At 42.0% G+C, this 19,575-nt stretch overlaps 1 protein-coding gene across 1 annotated transcript in view; it reads left to right on the forward strand.

The window, feature by feature from the left end:
• Positions 1-1,366, forward strand: part of LOC119566493 (mucin-2-like) — a 63,769-nt gene extending 62,403 nt beyond the window's left edge. Inside the window, exon 54 of the mRNA XM_043548500.1 lies at positions 384-1,366. Coding sequence (XP_043404435.1) covers positions 384-597 — 214 coding nt within the window. The 3' untranslated portion in view covers positions 598-1,366. The remainder of the gene's footprint in view (positions 1-383) is intronic.
• Positions 1,367-19,575: the final 18,209 nt, after the last annotated feature.

The raw sequence follows: 19,575 nt of genomic DNA on the forward strand, positions 1-19,575 counted from the left end.
GAATCAGGTCCTGTATTCAGAAATAAGCCATTATTGCTATTTGGCAAATAGAGTACATCACATATAAATTGGCCCAGCCTTCCTATCAGTTGTTCTTTAGACCGCCTTGATTTCTCTCTCTCTGTCTCGTACATGCTCAGAACTAACTGCCATTAAATAATGATGAAAGTCAGTGGAGAGACTAGAAAACACAGACTAGCACCACAAAATTTGGTCTTCCTGTTTATATTGAGCTAAACACACAGAGCTCAGTGGAAACAGGTACAGGCCCTCTATCAAATAGATACGTTTTTTTATAAGTGTGCAATATTTAGCAGAGTGTGTGTGCTAGATGAAGACTTGCACAGAGGGATATAATTTCTTTTCTTTATCTGGCCGGGCAGGTATTCCTCTGAAGCACAGCAGATGCAACACAAGTGTAACTGCTGCCGGGAACTCAAGAGCCACAAGAGAGAGGTGACCCTGACGTGCCGCAATGGAACAAGCATGAATTATGACTATGTCTATGTGGAACAGTGCCAATGCATAAGTGGATGCATTATGGAAACCACAACCACACAACAGTTCCAGCAGGAAGAAAAGCAGAGAACAAGATGATCTTAGGAAAAAAGAACCCAAGAAGTCTAAAGCAGTTAAAATCAAAAGCAACATAGATAAAATAACCTGTGCATCGTCTTAAAACACCGTTTCTTACTTATTTCAGTTTCCACTATCACCATTTTTCACTTCTTAAATGTGAGACTATTCAGAAGCCAAATAACTAAGTCTTCCTATGTATTTTCATTTCTAAACAATACAGCTTTTGAGGGGGGAAAGGATGAACAAAATTATAACTTGCATTGTTCTTCCTGATTTAAGCCAAAAAGTACTTTCCTTTACCATTTCCCCTGTGAAGGTTGTAGACCATTTAGTTCTATCCTTTTCGCCAATTTTTTTTTTTTTTAGTATTTTCATTGTTTCAATGGGTCACCCATTATGGTTATTTGTGTGCACGTGTATATATGAAAACAACTGAAGACCCCTGGAAAATAGCCTTTGTTTACATCATGGGCATTCGCAATTATTCCAGTCAACTGTTTACAACATTAACATTTCGGCAAGAAGTAGTAGGATGACTCTTTAAAACAAAAATAATGGTGATAGTGAGGTAATGTTTTACGTAGAAAACTGAATTTTGTAGTTACGTTGCACAGTCCTTGGCTATTTGTTTGTGAGTAGAGAAATAATTTTATTGGGGGAGGTCACTGTCTATGGATTTAAGGTTTTGTATGGGGTTAACAGGCAGTCTTTTCCTGTTCATTTTGTTCTTACATGATTAATAAAGCTTTCAGCATTTTTCAACTTCGGTGACTTTGCTGCTTTCTCTTGCTGAAACCTAGCCTGACCATGTATCTGATCACTTTGGCTGCAATGTATCCAGCACCACCACTCAGGAGGGTTCATGCCTCAGATAACTACAAATCCACTCCTTAGTTGCACAGAGGCAGGGAAGCAAATCTTTTGTGAAAACCCTATTCAAGGGCAGCATACTCCCTGCACACAGCCAGCCAGCTCTGTTGACTGGCATGTAGGATGGGCAGAGTTATGGTTTTGTTCACTCTCAGTCCACCAGCTCCTGAGATGGAGGGGCAGCATCCAGGGCCTCAGCTCCTGCTTTCCACATGCCCGGAGCTGTGATCTACAAGAGCACAGGATTGGGAGAACCTGACTCCCTGCTACTCTCCTGCATTACCATGTTAGAGCAGGGAACAATCTAGCTCCTGAGAATTAACTGCTGCTCCTTATCATTGATACAATAATTACATATTTAGACACCTTTACATGTCTGAAGGATTTTTAAATGTTTTTTCCTTTGCTAACAAACAAAATGTTTATGAATGGTGAAGCGTGCACTGTTGGTTTTTAAAGATATAAAATGCTATTTAGGATCCCAAACATATTGGTAACTTTGAATGCACAGATAGCTCCATAGTTTACAACTAAATGCCCCATTTCCAACTCATTTTCTTTCTTCACTTACCTGCCAAATCTTGACTTCCAAGGACTTACACCAGGAAAGAATTTGGCTGCATTTCCCCTCACCAATATTTGCCAGCACTGTTTTGGGTGGCTGCTGTATCAGCAGCTGTTACAGCTTACACACAGAAACCTGAACTAAGGATTTTGCAGGAAAGTAAAGGCAGAACTGACTTTTCAAATAATCGTATTCAGGTACAAATTTTAAACACATATAAGCAGAGGGCCAAATTCAGACCCTGAATAAGGTCAATCGCATTATACCCTTTGGCCCAGAGAGTATTAATGATATGGGATCTTGTGTAGTATTTTTTTTCTTGGGGGGAGGAATTTAAACTCTTCAGTTTACTGTCACAAAATTTTATACTGACAGTTTCTTGAGATAAATCAAGGTTACTTAACCGAAAAATTGTAAATACATTGGGAGAGGAAGTATCTCAAATGTTTCACTAAAGAAGTTTAAACTCCTAAGTGTACGTCTGTAATGTAATCTGGAATAGTACTTGAGCTCCACTCTATCTTAAGAGAGGAGTTATAGAGATGATGTCTTGGCCCTGTGCTATTTAGCATTTAAAACCTGAAAGAAAACAAAATCATCACCGACAAAGTTTGGAGAGGACATAAAAAACTGGGACAGTGGTAAAAATGAAGAGGACAGGTCACTGATACAGAGCGATCTGGAACTCTTGGTAAGCTGGGTCCAAGCAAACAATATGCATTTTAATGTGGCTAAATGTAAATGTACATATCGAGGAACAAAGAACATAGGCTATACTTACAGGATATGGGGCTGGGAAGCAGTGACTCTGAAAAAGATTTGGGGGTCATGGTGAACAATCAGCTGAACGCAAGCTCCCAGTGTGACTCTGTGGCCAGAAGGGCTAATGCAATGCTTGGATGCATAAACAGGGGACTCATGAATAGGAGTAGAGAGGTTATTTTACCTCTGTATTTGGCACTGGTGTGGCTGCTGCTGGAATACTGTGTCTAGTTCTGGTGCCCACAGTTCAAGAAGGGTATTGATAAATTGGAGAGGGTTCAGAGCCAAAAGATTGATTAAAGGATTTGAAAACATGCCTTATAGGGATAGAATTCCTTGATTCTCTCTCTCTAGTTCAATAGAGCAAGTTATGGGCTTTTCAATCTAGCACAGAAAGGTATGACATGATCCAATGGCTGGAAGTTGAAACTAGACAAATTCGGACCGGAAGTAAGGTGTAAAATTTTAACAGTGAGAGTTATTAACCATTGGAACAATTTTCTAAGTGTTGTATGCAAACCAACAAGGAAGTTTTTACAGTGTCTCCCTGATAACAGGGTGAGTCTCCAGCCCAGAAGTGAAGTCAGTCCTCAGACTAAGCCACGGGTGCCAACTTTTGTCGGCGCCAGTGAGTGCTCACGCCCTGCCCCCCCCCAACTCCGCCCCTATTGGATCCCTCCCCAGATCCCCGCCCCGGCCCTGCCTCCTCCCCAGGCATGCTGCGTTCCTCCTCCTCCATCCTCCCTTCCTCCCTCCCAGGCTTGCCACGTGAAACAGCTGTTTGGCAGCACAAACACTGGGAGGGAGGGAGAATCAGGATCCAGCGGCGCGCTCAGGGGAGGAGGGGGAGCGGGGCGGGGAGCTGCTGGTGGGTGCAGAGCACCCATCAATTTTTCCCCGTGGGTGCTCCAGCCCCGGAGCACCCATGCAGTTGGTGCCTATGAGGTAAGCTTAAAAGAGGAGTCCCAACAGAAGTGACTCTCTATCCAAAGTTGGAGGGGGACCAGTGAGCTCCCACACCAGAATAATCCTCTATTCCTTCCCCCCAAGAAAAGAAGCAGCCATAAAAAATGCTAGCCCAAGGAGTTCATCTAACAAATTTCATCCCATTTCTATACTATTAGTGTACGAAATAGGGTTAACCTGCCTCAGCAGTTCTCAAACTGCATTGCACTGCAACCCCCTTCTGACAACAAAAAATTACTACACGATCCCGGGAGGAGCCAGAGCTTGGAACCCCGCTGCCCCAGGCTTCAGCCTTTGGGCTTCGGCTTCAGCCTAGGGTAGCGGGATTCAGGCTTCAGCTTCAGAGTCTAATGCTGGCCCTGGTGACCCCATTAAAATGGGGTCCCAACCCACAGTTTGAGAGCCTCTGGGTTGGTAGGGGAAGTGGCTGCTTGTCCACAAAGACAAAAGAACATTACTGAGATCAGTTCCCCCAAACTACACACAAAAGAGATTATGGTAGAAATAAAGCAAAATATGTGAACAATTCTAGCAGTGGCTTGATTTTTAGTAGTGCTGAGCAAACTCAGCTCCCACTGAAATCCATGGAATCTGCAGGTTATCATCGCCTTTAAAAATTGGGCCAAAAGTTTGGGTGTTTTTGTGAGACTAATTTGGTCCCCTAAATTCTGATTATTTACTCATGTGCTCACCAGTTACAAAGCCTGCAAAACAGGTTATCTGGTTTGTTGGCTTCACTTACAATTATTTTAGATACTTTATAAAATGTTCTGTTTAGTACCTACACTTCAAACGTTGCTCAGCTGCCCTCTAGTGATGATTAGGGGTTTCAGTCCACAGAGTACTGTATTCCTATGAGACCATCCAATACAAATGTTAGTGCAGGTGAGACTTATTTACTCACCAATCTCAGTGGGGTGGGGTTTGAAATCCTACAGTACATACACTACACAATTTAAATACAATAGACAAAGGGAGACTGGATGGCTCAAGGGATTGATAATGAAATATAGATCTTTTCTCCTTTGTCACTATTGAAAAGTATTATTTATTATTTTAAAAGGGTCCGAAGTGTGGTGGGTGCTTACCCAACTTCGGTTAGTAGTGACCAAAGCTCATTGCTCTCAGTTGGCTGCTCAGTGGCATGTGAAATGAACTTCATTATCCCAGTGCAGTCCTCAGTGGACATGTTGCGACATCATTAAAAAAACACAACTGGCAACACTGCAGTGCCAGCTGTGGTGGGTTTCCTGCTGTAGACATCTGAACATTGGGAGATAGATCGAGATCATCAGAATTGTACTGATTTCTTTAATTAGTAAATGTCAATATTTGTATGGCAAGTCCTCTACCTAGTATACTTGCTGGTTGCCTCAGCCAGGAGACCAAAGAGTACATGGGCATCGGGACCAAATTACCTTCTCGAGGTATGAACTGTGACTCCCTACTTGTCTGTGAAGTGCCTATTACACTTTTTTATATAAATAATGACTGTAAAAAAATAAAAAAGAACTGATGTAAAGAGGGACCCAGGCTCCTTTCCCCGCAAAACCTAACAAGTGAAAAAACTAGTCCCTGCATTTCCTAATTAAGGAGTTTCCACACTCTTCCCCAGCTAAACTGAGAGTCCAGGATAGAGGGGAAAGCTGCTTGAGCTGGTCAGGAAATGCTGATTCCTCAAATCCAAAGCGTTTCACAGACAGGTATCTTGTTTGACAAACTTCCAAAGAACGGCAGCAGGTTTCCATTGCAAATCTCCCTGATTGGCTGCTGGGACCCTGGGATTCCAGGGTCTGCAGTTCCAGGGCAGCCCTGCCATGCAGACTGCCCTATGACCAGGGAGCTCAGGGCTTCCAGGCTTTCAGGCCAGCTGGCTCTGCAGGCTGCCTGACTCCCATAGACTCTAAAAGACAGCTGTCCAAAATGTCTGGCAGCCTGGGGAACCAGCTGGCCTAGGAGCCTGGAAACTGTGGGATGCCTGGCCCTGGTATAGTCTGTGTGGCAGGCCTGCCCAGGAGCTACAGAACCTGGAATCTCTTGGGTCTCCAGCCCCAGGACAGACCACATGGTGGGGTCTCCCCAGAGCTGTGGACCCTGGAAGCCCTGTTAGTGTCAGTCAGATGGTGGGCAGTACAAGACTGACAAGAATCACGTCAATTACAGTCAGGAGCTGCTGGGGTCATGGAGAACAAATTTTGTTTTGGAAACACCAACGCAAAACGAAGATTTGACAGAATTTCCAGCTTGTGGGAAATTTTCCACAAACTGGAATATCTGAGATTAGGCCAGTTGTAAAAACTACAATCTCTCAGAAACAATTGCTACAGAATGATCACTGCAAAAGACCAATAGCTAGGAATCTCTAAGGAAGAGTGAGAATCTGAGACACAGATCTATCAATAACTGCATAAAAATAACATGAAGATACAAACTTGTGGTTGACAAAGTGATCATTGTTTTTGGCTAAGACAACATATATATCCAGCTCCCATGTCTCCTTTTAATCTAGTTATTCAGAACAAGAAACCTAACTCCTGAAGTACAGTTAAACAAATACTATGTATTTCTCAGTCTCGCAGCTAAATTCTTGAAAAAGTTAATTGTGTATTCATGCTGTAAATCAATGCAGTTACAGACTAGTGAGGATACTGCATTTGAAAAGTGAACAGTAGTATATCAGATAAAATCAGCACTGGACAACTTTGCTAACAATTGTTACAATACACTAGATAAGTTTAAAAAATGTGCACTTTGACCTTCCATAAAGATGAGCTGATGTCCTGATATTTCATTAGAAACCGTCAATGAATGGCACTTGTCTACAACAAAAAATGGGGTGTTAGGATGTTTATCTAATCAAATTGCTAAATTCAAATGCTTTGGGGTACTGTTATTAGGAATGGCCATGTTGTAAAATATGCACATAGATGCTTCTATTACCCAGTTTGGTGCAGTTAATTGGTCTCTCTGCACAAGGTTTGTTTTGCCTGTTCCTTTATGTAAACAACTCTGTAAGCTGACTCTTAATATGGTATCAAGTGTTTGTCCAAAAACAGCCACCTACTTTACAGCAAATTTACAGTTTTTTGCAGTTCCTTATCTAAACAATCCATTGAAAATGTCAAGGTTAATTTTTGCTCTTTTGTAAACCTCTGTGTTTACTTGGTGAATTGTAGCGCTTATGAAGGTGAGAGAAGCTGGTGCTACTGAACAAAGGAAGGCAGTGGGTGGGGATGTTTGCACAATGTTTTCCCACAGCTCATCGCAATCCTGATGTGCTGCATGTCTCATTGTGCCCGCCCTGGCTTCTTCTGTGAGCTGTAGCTCACGAAAGCTTATGCTCAGATAAATTGGTTAGTCTCTGAGGTGCCACTAGTACTCCTTTTCCTTCTTCTGAGTAGGAGCTGCCAATCATACCCAACTTGCCAGTGGCTTGGGAAGTCATAGACTAACCAAATTAGTTTCATTTTGAACAGAAGATGGAACCAATCTCCCCTAAACACTAAGAAAATAGGGGTCTGAATTTTTCAGCTTGGGCTCACTCTCTATTTTTCAATCTTCCCCCACTCTCCCACCCTTTTTTTTTAAATTAATGTAATCAGGCAGCATTTGATGCCAAGAGAAATATATTGTCATCTTCCCCTCCCTCCCTCTCCTGCTCCCCCTTCTCTCTCTTTCCCCTTTATCATTCATTCTCATTTTTTCCCTTAGTTTGCCTAACAATAAATTCAGGGTTTCGCTATCCTGCCTCCTTTGGGATACTGAATTGATACTACTCGAAACAGTTCCTTCTATTGGGGATTAGTCCGAATCCCTCTTTGATCCTGGTCACAGAATTCCACTCAGCACCACTTTCTTTACTAGGATGTGGTGGCTGTTTCCCATGGTAAGAATTTTTTGTCCATATCCTTGAATGGAAGATCATCATGGCTAAGAATTCTACTAGCTACAGTTGTTCACCTCTTCTACCCTCTCCCTGTGCAAAGATGTGTGGGATTTTTATATTGTTAGTTTTACCATCATACAAGTGCTTTTCATGGTGGAATTTCAATCTGATGAGACAGTTATATGGATACTTAAGACCAAGTTATGACGCTCTGGGAGTTCACCTGGACTAGTTCTGTCACCACTTGCCCTGTAACCATGGCTGCTTCGGTGCTGTGCACCTGTACCTTTGGCTCAGAGCCCTGATATCAGCAACATGCTCACAGCACAATGGCCTCACCGTGGTTTCCATCAACTGGGTTACTCGTTTCAGAGTGACACCAACAGCCTTTCCAGTCCTGTATCTTCCCAAAACCGTCTCCCCTCCAGTGTCCAGTCCCTCTCACTGGATATTCACACTGAAGTTAAGTTCACTGCCTCCAAAGAGACAGAATACACCAGCCTGTTACTTTAGCTGAGGATTTCACCCTTCAGTTTAATACACAACACTGAGTTGGTTTTTTAATAAAGAAAGAGTAAGTTTATTAAGGAAAAACAGAGATTTAAGTGCTTTCAAGCAAGGGTGGAAGAGATATGAAAGAGTTACAAACAAAACAAAACTAACACGCTTTCTAGTGTCTAAAACTTCATTCTAGAAGTGTTCTTTTCTGTCTGCATGAAACACACACAACAGTCAGATTTTTAACAGGATGGACAATTCCATTAAGATACCTAGAGGTGTCCCCTTTTAGACACTTGGCCCACCCTCTTCAGTCAAACAAAACAAAATATCTGTTTTGAAGGACGGTGCAAAGGATACACAATCCCAAATTAACCAGTCCTGCAGTCTTTAGTCCACTGACAAATACAAGAATATATTCTGGAGAGGGAAGAGAAAGAAAGACAGAAAACTTTGAGGGCTAAATTCATGCCTGGGGTAAGCACATTAACTTCAGTGAATGCTGGCCCTTTATAATAGGCACATGGTTGATCATAAACTTTTCAGTCAGATTATTTAGTGAGAAAAGGCTTACAGGGAGACAAAGGGTGTTGAATTCAATATGCTTCATATGGTCATTTATCTCCCCCCGCTCATTGCTGTGTGCAAAGAACAATCCACAGCAATTCCTAGGGCAGGTCTACACTACAGCCTAATTTGATATAATTTAAGTCATTCAGGGGTGTGAAAAAGCCCCTTCCCCCTCCCCCCCCGCCCAAGCGACACAGGTTTTGCACTGTCCACACAAGCGCTATGTCGGTGGGAGACACTCTCCTGCCAACATAGCTTCCACTTCTCGCCGATGTGGAGTAATTATGCCGACATGAGAGCGCTCTGTGCCAGTGAGGCGCTGGCGTGTAGTCTTGGCCCTAGTTCCAGAGCTCTGTGACCATGTAAAGAAACAGCACGCAAGGGGCTTATTGCAACATAGGGGAGACCCTGTGTCCCAACAGGAGAGACTCATCAAACCAGTCCCCAGAAAGAGGCAAGCCTAGGCAGCTCTGTAACTTTCGACCCCAGCCTCTGCTCCTCTGGAGGCTCCTACCTCCTGAATGTGCCCCGCACAGCAGCTCACAAGCAACAAGAGTGCATGCAGGGCAAGGAGGGGTTCTCAGATCCCTGTGGCATGTTGCATGTAGCAACCCACACTGCCTCCTGCTCGCCTGGGCTGGAGCTGGTTCTGTGCCCCTCCTTGTTTACCTGCCACATGGAGGAGCTGAACTACAGCAAGGAGGAGCCCAGCCACCAGCACCACTGACCATCTCACAGCATTAGCTCCACCATAGTGTTGCCCTCCTCCAGCCCCAGGCAGGCACGATCCTCAGCAGCAATCAGGCCAAACTTAAGCAGTCCTGTGATGCCATGCACCAGGCAGACTGACCAAGTACCCTGGTATTTTTATGCAGGGGATAACATTATTAAATCGGGCCCTGGGAGTTTTTTGGTGTTAAAGGGAAGTGTCCCTGACATACCAGCTACTTGGTCAGTCTGGTCTCCAGTGCTATATACAGAGATAAAATCACCTCACTACTCCACTGTATACACCCAAGGACCAAATTCACCCTTTTTGCCACAGCATTGCACTTGGAGCTCATGTTGAGTTGCTAGTCGAGTGTGCTGTACTCCCCTACATTTTATGGTCCCTAAACAGCAGAGCACTACCTGGTACATTGCAGGTATTTCAGAGGTTCTCAGAGCATCATGAAATTCCTCCGTTCTAACTCTCTCCTTAAGTGCTCCTCTACAGCTGCCCTGTACACAACACGTACTCAAAGTATAGGAGTTATTTTTAAGCATAACATACCTAACCAGCTCTCTCACACACAAAAATTCACTTCCTTTTCCACCCATCAAGGGATGGATAGTCTCCTTTAAATTCCTTTTTAATAATACATACACATCATCTTCTCACAAAGAGGACATTTTTATTTTAAGATTCTTCCTTAGTTATGTGACACGTAAATAAACTAAGTAGTACCCTTTTAAATACTTTGGCAACCCTTTTGTAGCCTCACTGTCTCTGTTCCAGAATCTAGCAGTATCTATAGGTAGCTAGGCCTTGCATATCATACACAGGTATTGAGACCTCACTATGCCTGTGTGGTTCCTTCATATTACATATGTTGTGTAAAGAGTAAAAGACAACCTGACACTGTCACAGTAGGTTGAGTCTATTCAGATGAGCAGCAACACTGGTTCACAGAATCCGTGGGGGTGGAGGGGTCCTAATCTGTGGGCCATCTTTACCCTTTGCTAAAATATTGGATTTGATGTGGGGGAAGAAATCATACAGCGGAACTCATGGAATCAATAACAAACTCTACTCATTATCTCTTTAGCAGAGATTGCATAATCACATACTTCATTTTAGTTATTTCTTCTCCTTAAATGCAGAGATTAGAGCTGGTTAGAATTATTCAACCATTTTATTTTATGGAAAAGTATAGTTTTGGCCAAAACAAAATGTTTCACAAAATGTTTGATGATAAAGTTTATTTTTCCATGAAAATTCAAAAGGAAATTTTTTTTTCACTTCAAATATTTCATCCATAATCCAACTTTTTCCTCAAATTTTTCAAACAAATCATTTTGTTTGAAAATTTTCAAAGAAATTAGATTTTTTTTAACCAGTCTGAGGAGAGAAAGACCAAAACTAAATCCACAAATCCAATATCCTAGAAAATTAAAAATGTATATCTCAAAATCCATCCTGAGGTTAGCCTATATCTAGACAACACCCTTTCTCCTAAATCAGGTACAGGGAAAGACCAAACTTCCCAGCAGGAAGGGATTCAGGGTTCACCCCTGATATAAGCTTCAGTTTTCTCTCTCACTCCCTCCTATATTATAGCACAAATGAGCATTCTCATTTAAAATATAAAAGCAGTATCAAAGAAACAAAAATGCTGTGTTCTAATGTCTTGTATCAGAGCAACTGTGCGGGTGTTTTTATGCAGATATAGTCACAATGCAGTCCTTATGCTCACGCTACTTGCAGACAACCACCTGTGTTGCTACACTAAATTAATTAAGCTCCCCTGATTTTCCCAGCTGCTATGGGTATTTTGGGTATGGATATTGTATCTGCTGAAACGAGGTCATAGAAATGTGTCTTCAGTTTGAAAACATACCACGGGAGCTCACGCTGAGCTGAATTGTTTCTGATGTGCACTGAATATAACAGAGGCATGAAAGTGAGACAATGTGTTTTTGTTTTAATTTCTGCAGGATCATATATACGCAGCAACAAGGCTCCCTCCTGACCTTACGGGACCTACATCACACGCGTAAGCCCTGAGGCCAGCCAGGAGGTACTTAGCTTTCTTGCTTCCATGCTGTGCGACTATGTCAAAGCCCTGAAAAGCAACATAAATCATCCTTCCTTTTCCTCTAAAGTAAAATGCACCCCACAGAGAAGTTAGTAGGGGAAATGTTTAACTGACTTTCTACATTACGAGCTGTTTCAAACAATGGAGTAAAAATGACAAGCATTTAGAACTAAATTTAAAGTTACCCCCCACAGGATTTCATTGTCGTAAAGAAGATTTATCACCATGATTTTGGCACCAGCATGCTGAGTGTTTTTGAGATATGCACCCATGGTTTTATCATTTGGAGATGGACTGTTTAGGATTAATAAGAATATTATCTGCAGTTCCAGAAGCGAGGATAAAAATTACAAGGGCTATCAATCCTCATGGTTCAGGGAATTAGCTGATTACTAAATTCAGTGGGCAGAACATCCTCTACCACCATGGGGAAAAATCCCACAGGTGCATTATGGTTTTTTTTCACCCATGTCAAAGTCATCAGCTATAGACCACTGGCTGAGGCAGGATAACAGACAAGACAACCCTTTGGCCTGTTCCCGTCTGGCAATTCTTTTCTTTCTATGTTAGTAAGATTCAAAGCTGATGTTAAAATACCTAACTAGATCCAATACCTGCACACATCTAGGCAACTTGACCTACCTGATAGCCAAAAGATGCAGCTTGAAGAGGATAAATGGTAAGAGATCTAAATATTTCAAATATCCACTAATTCACACCCTCTACTGTGCTCACCACTTGAACTGCAAAATCCAATATAGAGCCTGATTCAAAGCCCATTGAAATCAATAGAAAGATTCCCCTGGCCTTTGGATCAGACTGATAGCCCCTTATCTCTGTTTTCCCATTGTGCTTCACTCTTTATAAAAAAAAGAAATGAATTGTTTAAATAGCTCTAAACACATAGAATTCCAAAAAAGTTCTGTGGGTGAATGAACCGTGCATAGACAAAGATGCTATAAAAACTCTTTTTAAAAAAAAAAAAAACACGATGGCAAAGTGTTAACCTGATGGATTCTGGCAATGTGTTTGGTTGTTGTGTTGGGGCTCCCCACTGAATTGATTTCAGGTCTCTTCATTTTATAAAATATTTGTTGATTTAAAAGGTGTAAGTCTACACTACCTAACTGGTCAGCATCAAGTCATAGGTGCTTTGGCTGCAAAATACTTAAAAGCCTAGTTTATAGCATTTCACAACATCATTTCAAAAACCAGGCGTTGTTTGGAGTGGGTGGGGAAGGTTGTGTTTGTTTGCTTTTAATTTTAAATCAATCAAAGGGTTCAATAAAACAACAAGGAAAAGGGGTGATTGATTACTAAAAGCAGCAGTGTTACTTTGAGTCTCCTGCACCCTACAGCAATTGCTAACTCCAGTGGCGGCTACTTCTCTCTATTGTTACTGGAAGCAAACAACTTACTTAACTATTAAAGACTTTATTGGGCACGAAAAAATCAATGAATTTTCTTCTGCTTAATTTTTCCGTTAAGAAAAACAGGAATATTGATACTTACCTACCACATAGCCCTGTGAAGTTTAAAGTTTCCATTTGGCCCAAAATTTAAATTTTGCAAAAATCAATGCTTTTATAAAACCTCAGGCCAATCAAAATATTCCTACAAATTAAAGTTGTTTCAAAAAAATTTTTGTCTGTGTTTGAAACCCAGACATTACAGGCCTAAGGATCTGGAAGCCAAACAGACACTATACTTTTAAGTGTAGCCATCCCTAAAACAGTGTGACCTGAAAATCGTGTAAATTATTTGAACAGAACAGGGGCAAAACACCTAAAATGCTAACTTCTGTGCTGGCCCTGCCCTATCTCCTTCTCAACCAATGATAGGGACACCATCAGGTCCATGTAGGGTTCATATTTAGAATTTATAAAAATAACCCTTTAAAAAGTCAAATATGAGTGCCTCCGTGATTTTTAAAGACTCTAGAAAAAGGATTTTTTTTAATGAAAATTAAGTTTCTCTGTTACGTTTGCATCCCAAACATTGCAGCATTGCGTTACTGTGTGAGAAGCTTGACATGAAAGTGATCAAAAACAAATGGCGAAATGTAAATTTTTAAATAATTTCTCTTGCTTTTAACATTATTTGTAAGTTGTTGGGGGTTTAGAAAGGATTTTTCTTTTTTAAAAATCTGACATTAATCCTCTAAAATACAGATGCGCAATGGGTACTGGATATCTAGTGTGAAGAACACTAGTACAATCTCGTACTCTAGTCAGCAACTGTTGTCGAGAAATCTGTTCAATCTCCAGAATGAGAACGTTGCTCACCCTGTGCAGTAACTGAAGTTCTTCAAGATGGTTGTTGCAGGCGCAGGGATGCAGATTCATCTAAAGTGGAGCACCCACAAGGACACACCTCAAAGAAGAAGGATCAGTTTTAAAATGCTGTACATAGCTACTATTACCATAAAATTTCAAATGGACATTTTTGAATTTGGGTAGCCAAAGTCTGACATTTAAAGCAATATTTATGCACCTAAAAAAAAATTAAAGATATATCAATTATCAGATGTGCTGAGCACCTGCATTTTCCACTGACTTCACTGGGATTTGTGGGTGCTCAGCACTTCTGAAAAACAAGATCACTTTTAAATAGGTAAGAATATAAGAATGCCCCTAATGGGTCAGACCAATGGTCCATCTAGCCCAGTATCCTATCTTCCAATAAAAAGAAAAGGAGGACTTGTGGCACCTTAGAGACTAACAAATTTATTTAAGCATAAGCTTTCATGAGCTACAGCTCACTGCATTGGATGCATTCAGTGGAAAATACAGTGTGGAGATTTATATACATAGAGAACATGAAACAATGGGTGTTACCATACACACTGTAACCAGAGTGATCAGGTAAGGTGAGCTATTACCAGCTACCAGCAGGAGAACGGGCGGTGGGGGGGGGAGGGGGAGAGAGACACCTTTTGCAGTGATAATCAAGGTGGGCCATTTCCAGCAGTTGACAAGAACGTCTGAGGAACAGCGGGGGGCGGGGGGTGTGAAATAAACATGGGGAAATAGTTTTACTTTGTGTAATGACCCATCCACTCCTAGTCTTTATTCAAGCCTAAGTTAATTGTATCCAGTTTGCAGATTAATTCCAATTCAGCAGTCTCTCGTTGGAGTCTGTTTTTGAAGTTTTTTTGTTGAAAAATTGCCACTTTTAGGTCTGTAATCGAGTGACCAGAGAGATTGAAGTGTTCTCCAACTGGTTTTTGAAGGTTATAATTCTTGATGTCTGATTTGTGTCCATTTATTCTTTTACGTAGAAACTGTCCAGTTTGACCAATTTACATGGCAGAGGGGCATTGCTGGCACATGATGGCATGCATCACATTGTTAGATGTGCAGGTGAACGAGCCTCTGATAGTGTGGCTGATGTGATTAGGCCCTGTGATGGTGTCTCCTGAATAGATATGTGGACACAGTTGGCACCGGGCTTTGTTGCAAGGATAGGTTCCTGGGTTAGAGGTTCTGTTGTGTGGTGTGTGGTTGCTGGTGAGTATTTGCTTCAGGTTGGGGGCCTGTCTGTAAGCAAGGACTGGCCTGTCTCCCAAGATCTGTGAGAGTGATGTGTCATCCTTCAGGATAGATTGTAGATCCTTGATGATGCGTTGGAGAGGTTTTAGTTGGGGGCTGAAGGTGACGGCTAGTGGCGTTCTGTTATTTTCTTCGTTGGGCCTGTCCTGTAGTAGGTGACTTCTGGGTACTCTTCTGGCTCTGTCAATCTGTTTCTTCACTTCAGCAGGTGGGTATTGTAGTTGTAAGAATGCTTGATAGAGATCTTGTAGGTGTTTGTCTCTGTCTGAGGGGTTGGAGCAAATGCAGTTGTATCGTAGAGCTTGGCTGTAGACAATGGATCGTGTGGTGTTGTCTGGATGAAAGCTGGAGCATGTAGGTAGGCATAGCGGTCAGTAGGTTTCCGGTATAGGGTGGTGTTTATGTGACCATCGCTTATTAGCACCATAGTGTCCAGGAAGTGGATCTTTGTGTAGACTGGCTCAGGCTGAGGTTGATGGTGGGATGGAAATTGTTGAAATCACGGTGGAATTCCTCAAGGGCTTCTTTTCCATGGGTCCAGATGATGAAGATGTCATCAGTGTAGCGCAAGTAGAGTAGGGGCATTAGGGAACGAGAGCTGAGGAAGCGTTGTTCTAAGTCAGCCATAAAAATGTTGGCATACTGCGGGGCCAATACATACAGTCTCTACTTAAAAGAATAAATGGACACAAATCAGACATCAAGAATTATAACCTTCAAAAGCCACTCGGAGAACACTTCAATCTCTTTGGTCACTCGATTACAGACCTAAAAGTGGCAATTCTTCAACAAAAAAACTTCAAAAACAGGCTCCAACGAGAGACTGCTGAATTGGAATTAATTTGCAAACTGGATACAATTAACTTAGGCTTGAATAAAGCCTGGGAGTGGATGGGTCATTACACAAAAAACTATTTCCCCATGTTTATTTCACACACACACACCCCAGCTGTTCCTCAGACGTTCTTGTCAACTGCTGGAAATGGCCCACCTTGATTATCACTACAAAAGTTTTCTTCCCTCTCCCCCTCCCCCACCCCCCACCCGTTCTCCTGCTGGTAATAGCTCACCTTACCTGATCACTCTCGTTACAGTGTGTATGGTAACACCCATTGTTTCATGTTCTCTGTGTGTATAAATCTCCACACTGTATTTTCCACTGAATGCATCCGATGAAGTGAGCTGTAGCTCACGAAAGCTTATGCTCAAATAAATTTGCTAGTCTCTAAGGTGCCACAAGTCCTCCTTTTCTTTTTGCGGATACAGACTAACACGGACGCTACTCTGAAACCTATCTTCCAACAGTGGCCAGTGCCAGATGCTTCAGCAGAAATGAACAAAATGGGGCAATTTATTGAGTGATCCACCCTCTGTCACCCAGCTTCTGGCAGTCAGAGGTTTCAGACACCCAGAGCATAGGGTTGTGTCCTTTGCACATGGATTCAGCAGCATAAATTTGGGCACCCATTTATGAAAATATTGGTTTAGATCTATCGTGGTTCTGCCTCCCTCTACCTCCAGCAACATTAAAAAACCCAACTTCTTATAAGAAGAATTCTTACACTTGTACTTGGAGTATTCAGTATTACAGTAACAACCTTTTCTGTCTAAAAGAGAAGCAAACAAAGCAGTTTCTGCCATTTGTTCTCAAATCTTGAAAACGCACTGTGTATTCCTCTACTTGAAACACTTCAGGCTTGATTTCAGCTAAGTGATCCAGATCAGGGGCTTAGCAGAGTGGAGGAGGAAAGAATTTTCATCCTTTTGCAAAGAGTTGTTAACTATCAGTGAAGTGCTCTGCATCTCTACCCTGAGCTGTTTATGATGGAAACATCACAGAGAGTGTGTGTCCTAGCATCCGATGAAGTGAGCTGTAGCTCACGAAAGCTTATGCTCAAATAAATTGGTTAGTCTCTAAAGTGCCACAAGTACTCCTTTTCTTTTTGTGAATACAGACTAACACGGCTGTTACTCTGAAACCTGTCCTAGGACAGAATACCCCCATCTCCAGCTCTTAAACCCTTGGTTACTCATACAAACACAACCTGCATTTGTAAGTAAAAATAACAGGGCTATTTTTCTTTGAGCCATTAACATCCAAAGTGGCCATGTAGAATTTAAAAGATGTATCAATTGATCACCAGTTTACATCAAACTCTTCATATCAATCACCTTTGTGAAAGTATAAGAAAGGAAAGATTTGTCCTGAGCTTTGATTTAAGTGACATGACTTGAGGGAGCATGGTCCTAGCACACAAAGAAGATGGGCTACCCTTACTAGTGCATACAAATGAAGTTATTTGGAGTAGCATACACCTGGCTTAGAATTGTAAGGAGCCAAAAGACTCCAAATGTAGCAAACATCTTCACAGCACTAAGATAAAATACATTCACTATGATGGATCACAAGTGTGTTGCTTTGCCTAGTTTTAACCGTGACCATTGAACTATGACCCATATTGAGACTGGTCCAATATGGGCACGTCAGGACACTCAGAGCAAACCGCAGACTGCATCACTGTTGAGCAACTTGCTTCCATGACAAAGTGGTGTTTTACAGTGGACCAGATTGGAGATGGATGTGGGTGCGTGAGGTAAGATACAGGCACTATCCCCTAATAAATAGCTTGGATCAGTGATGCAGCCACATTTGCTACCATGAGACTCGGGAGAGTGGTGTAAGTGTTCTTAAGCACCTCTTTGCATCAAATTTCGATGAGTGTTCCAGCCCAGTAGGAGATACTGTCAATCTTCTTTGCTGCAGCTGGAATGCAGCTACTACTTATTAGAGGGGGGATAGGGAGTTTGAGCCTAGTATTGCTCAATGATAGACCATATCAACTATTCATCATGACCAAATAATTTCTAGGGTTTCACCACTTTGGGAACAGTGACAATGCCTTTGAGCCGCACTCAGGTCAAGCGAGTAAAAGGGGAAGGTCGTGCTTTGGGGCTTCCAAACAGCAAGCTTTAGTTCAGCCTATAACGTATCTGGGATCCAAAAACAAGTTTGTTGTTTGGAACAAGGGCCATTCCACATTCATGCTTGTATATGGTGGGGAAAAACAAGAGTTAAATGACAAAAGTTCATTAAAATTTCTAAAATAGATGCACACATCACACACAGCCACTTCCAGTGACTACATCTATTATGAGGTTTCTTCATTCATGATCCTACTGATGATTAGATAAGATATTTTGCAATTAAAGTATCAGAACTCTCCACAAATCAGGTAATAAATTACACCAAACCTATTTAGAATGTTTGATAATACACCCACACTGCTCAAAGGGACGGTATTCTTACGATTCAAAGAATTCAGTCTGTTTACTTCATCTAAAAGAAGGTTGAGAAGTGACTTCATTATACTATATCTATACCTTCATAAGGAGAAAATGTCAGGTACTAAAAGGATCTTGAATTAGGCAGAGAAAGGCATAAGAACCACCAATGGCCAGAAACTGAAGCCAGGTAATTTCACATTAGAAATTAGGCATAATTTTAATTTTTTTTTCAAAAATGGTGTTAGAATGGTTAATCGCTCTCAAACTAGTAAGGCAAGTGGTGGACACTCTCTCTTTATGCCTTTGAATCAAGACTGGATGACTTTCTGAAAGATCTACTGTACCCAAACACAAGTTATGCATCAGTTGAACTAGTTATCGAATTCAGTACAGGGCTGCCTATCTCTTCTTGGGACTCCCAGCCATGAAGCTCTTCTCTTGGAGTTAGGTGCCTAAGCCAAGTTAGTTCCTTCTCACTAAAAATGAAGATGTGGCATCCTTTTCCCACCTACCTTCCCCACCCCCATACTCTACTGGTTAAAGCACTCACCTAGGATATCGGAGACCCAGAATCAAATCCACACTCTGTCTGATTTGGAGCAGGGACTTGAACCCAGGTCTCCGAGCTGCCAGTTGAATGCTCTAACAGCAGGGCTATAGGGTAGGGGCAGCACTACCACCTGTTGTGTTTTGTGCAGGCCCCAGACCAGTTGGCCACCTCTGAAAATGCCTACCAGATGGTGCCCTGCAGGTGAGATAGGCAGGGCAATGCCTAATTTGAGAATTCATATGTGGCTTAGGTGCTAAGCAACTTGGCAGCATCAAGACTTGGTGGCTTTGCACATGCCCACTAGCAGAAATGTAAGTACATGGGGCACTTTGCCAGCAGAAGCGTAGTCACCTCCAGGTTCAGCTGGCAGCTGAAGAGGGGTTTTGAGGATCTAAATTTTGAATTCAGGTGCCTAAAGTGTGACTAACCCTGATTCATGAACTGCAAGAAGCCCTTTCTCTGGGCCGTGGGATGTAGTCAAGCTGCTACATTTTTATAAGAATTTCACAGGTCTGGCCCAATGGTACACCAGCATGCAAGAGACTGGCTCAGTTTCCGGTGCTGAGCTTTGACACCAAGAAGGTCAGCAAGCATTACAGAAAGCAAACAAAATGCCTACCTCACACACCACTCCATGTCAGCTCCTTTAGACTAATTCAGTTTTTAGTGGGGGAAACTGCACAACAAAGTTTCAA

This window comes from Chelonia mydas, chromosome 6, assembly GCF_015237465.2.
Source record: "Chelonia mydas isolate rCheMyd1 chromosome 6, rCheMyd1.pri.v2, whole genome shotgun sequence".
In the NCBI taxonomy this organism is placed as follows: domain Eukaryota; kingdom Metazoa; phylum Chordata; order Testudines; family Cheloniidae; genus Chelonia; species Chelonia mydas.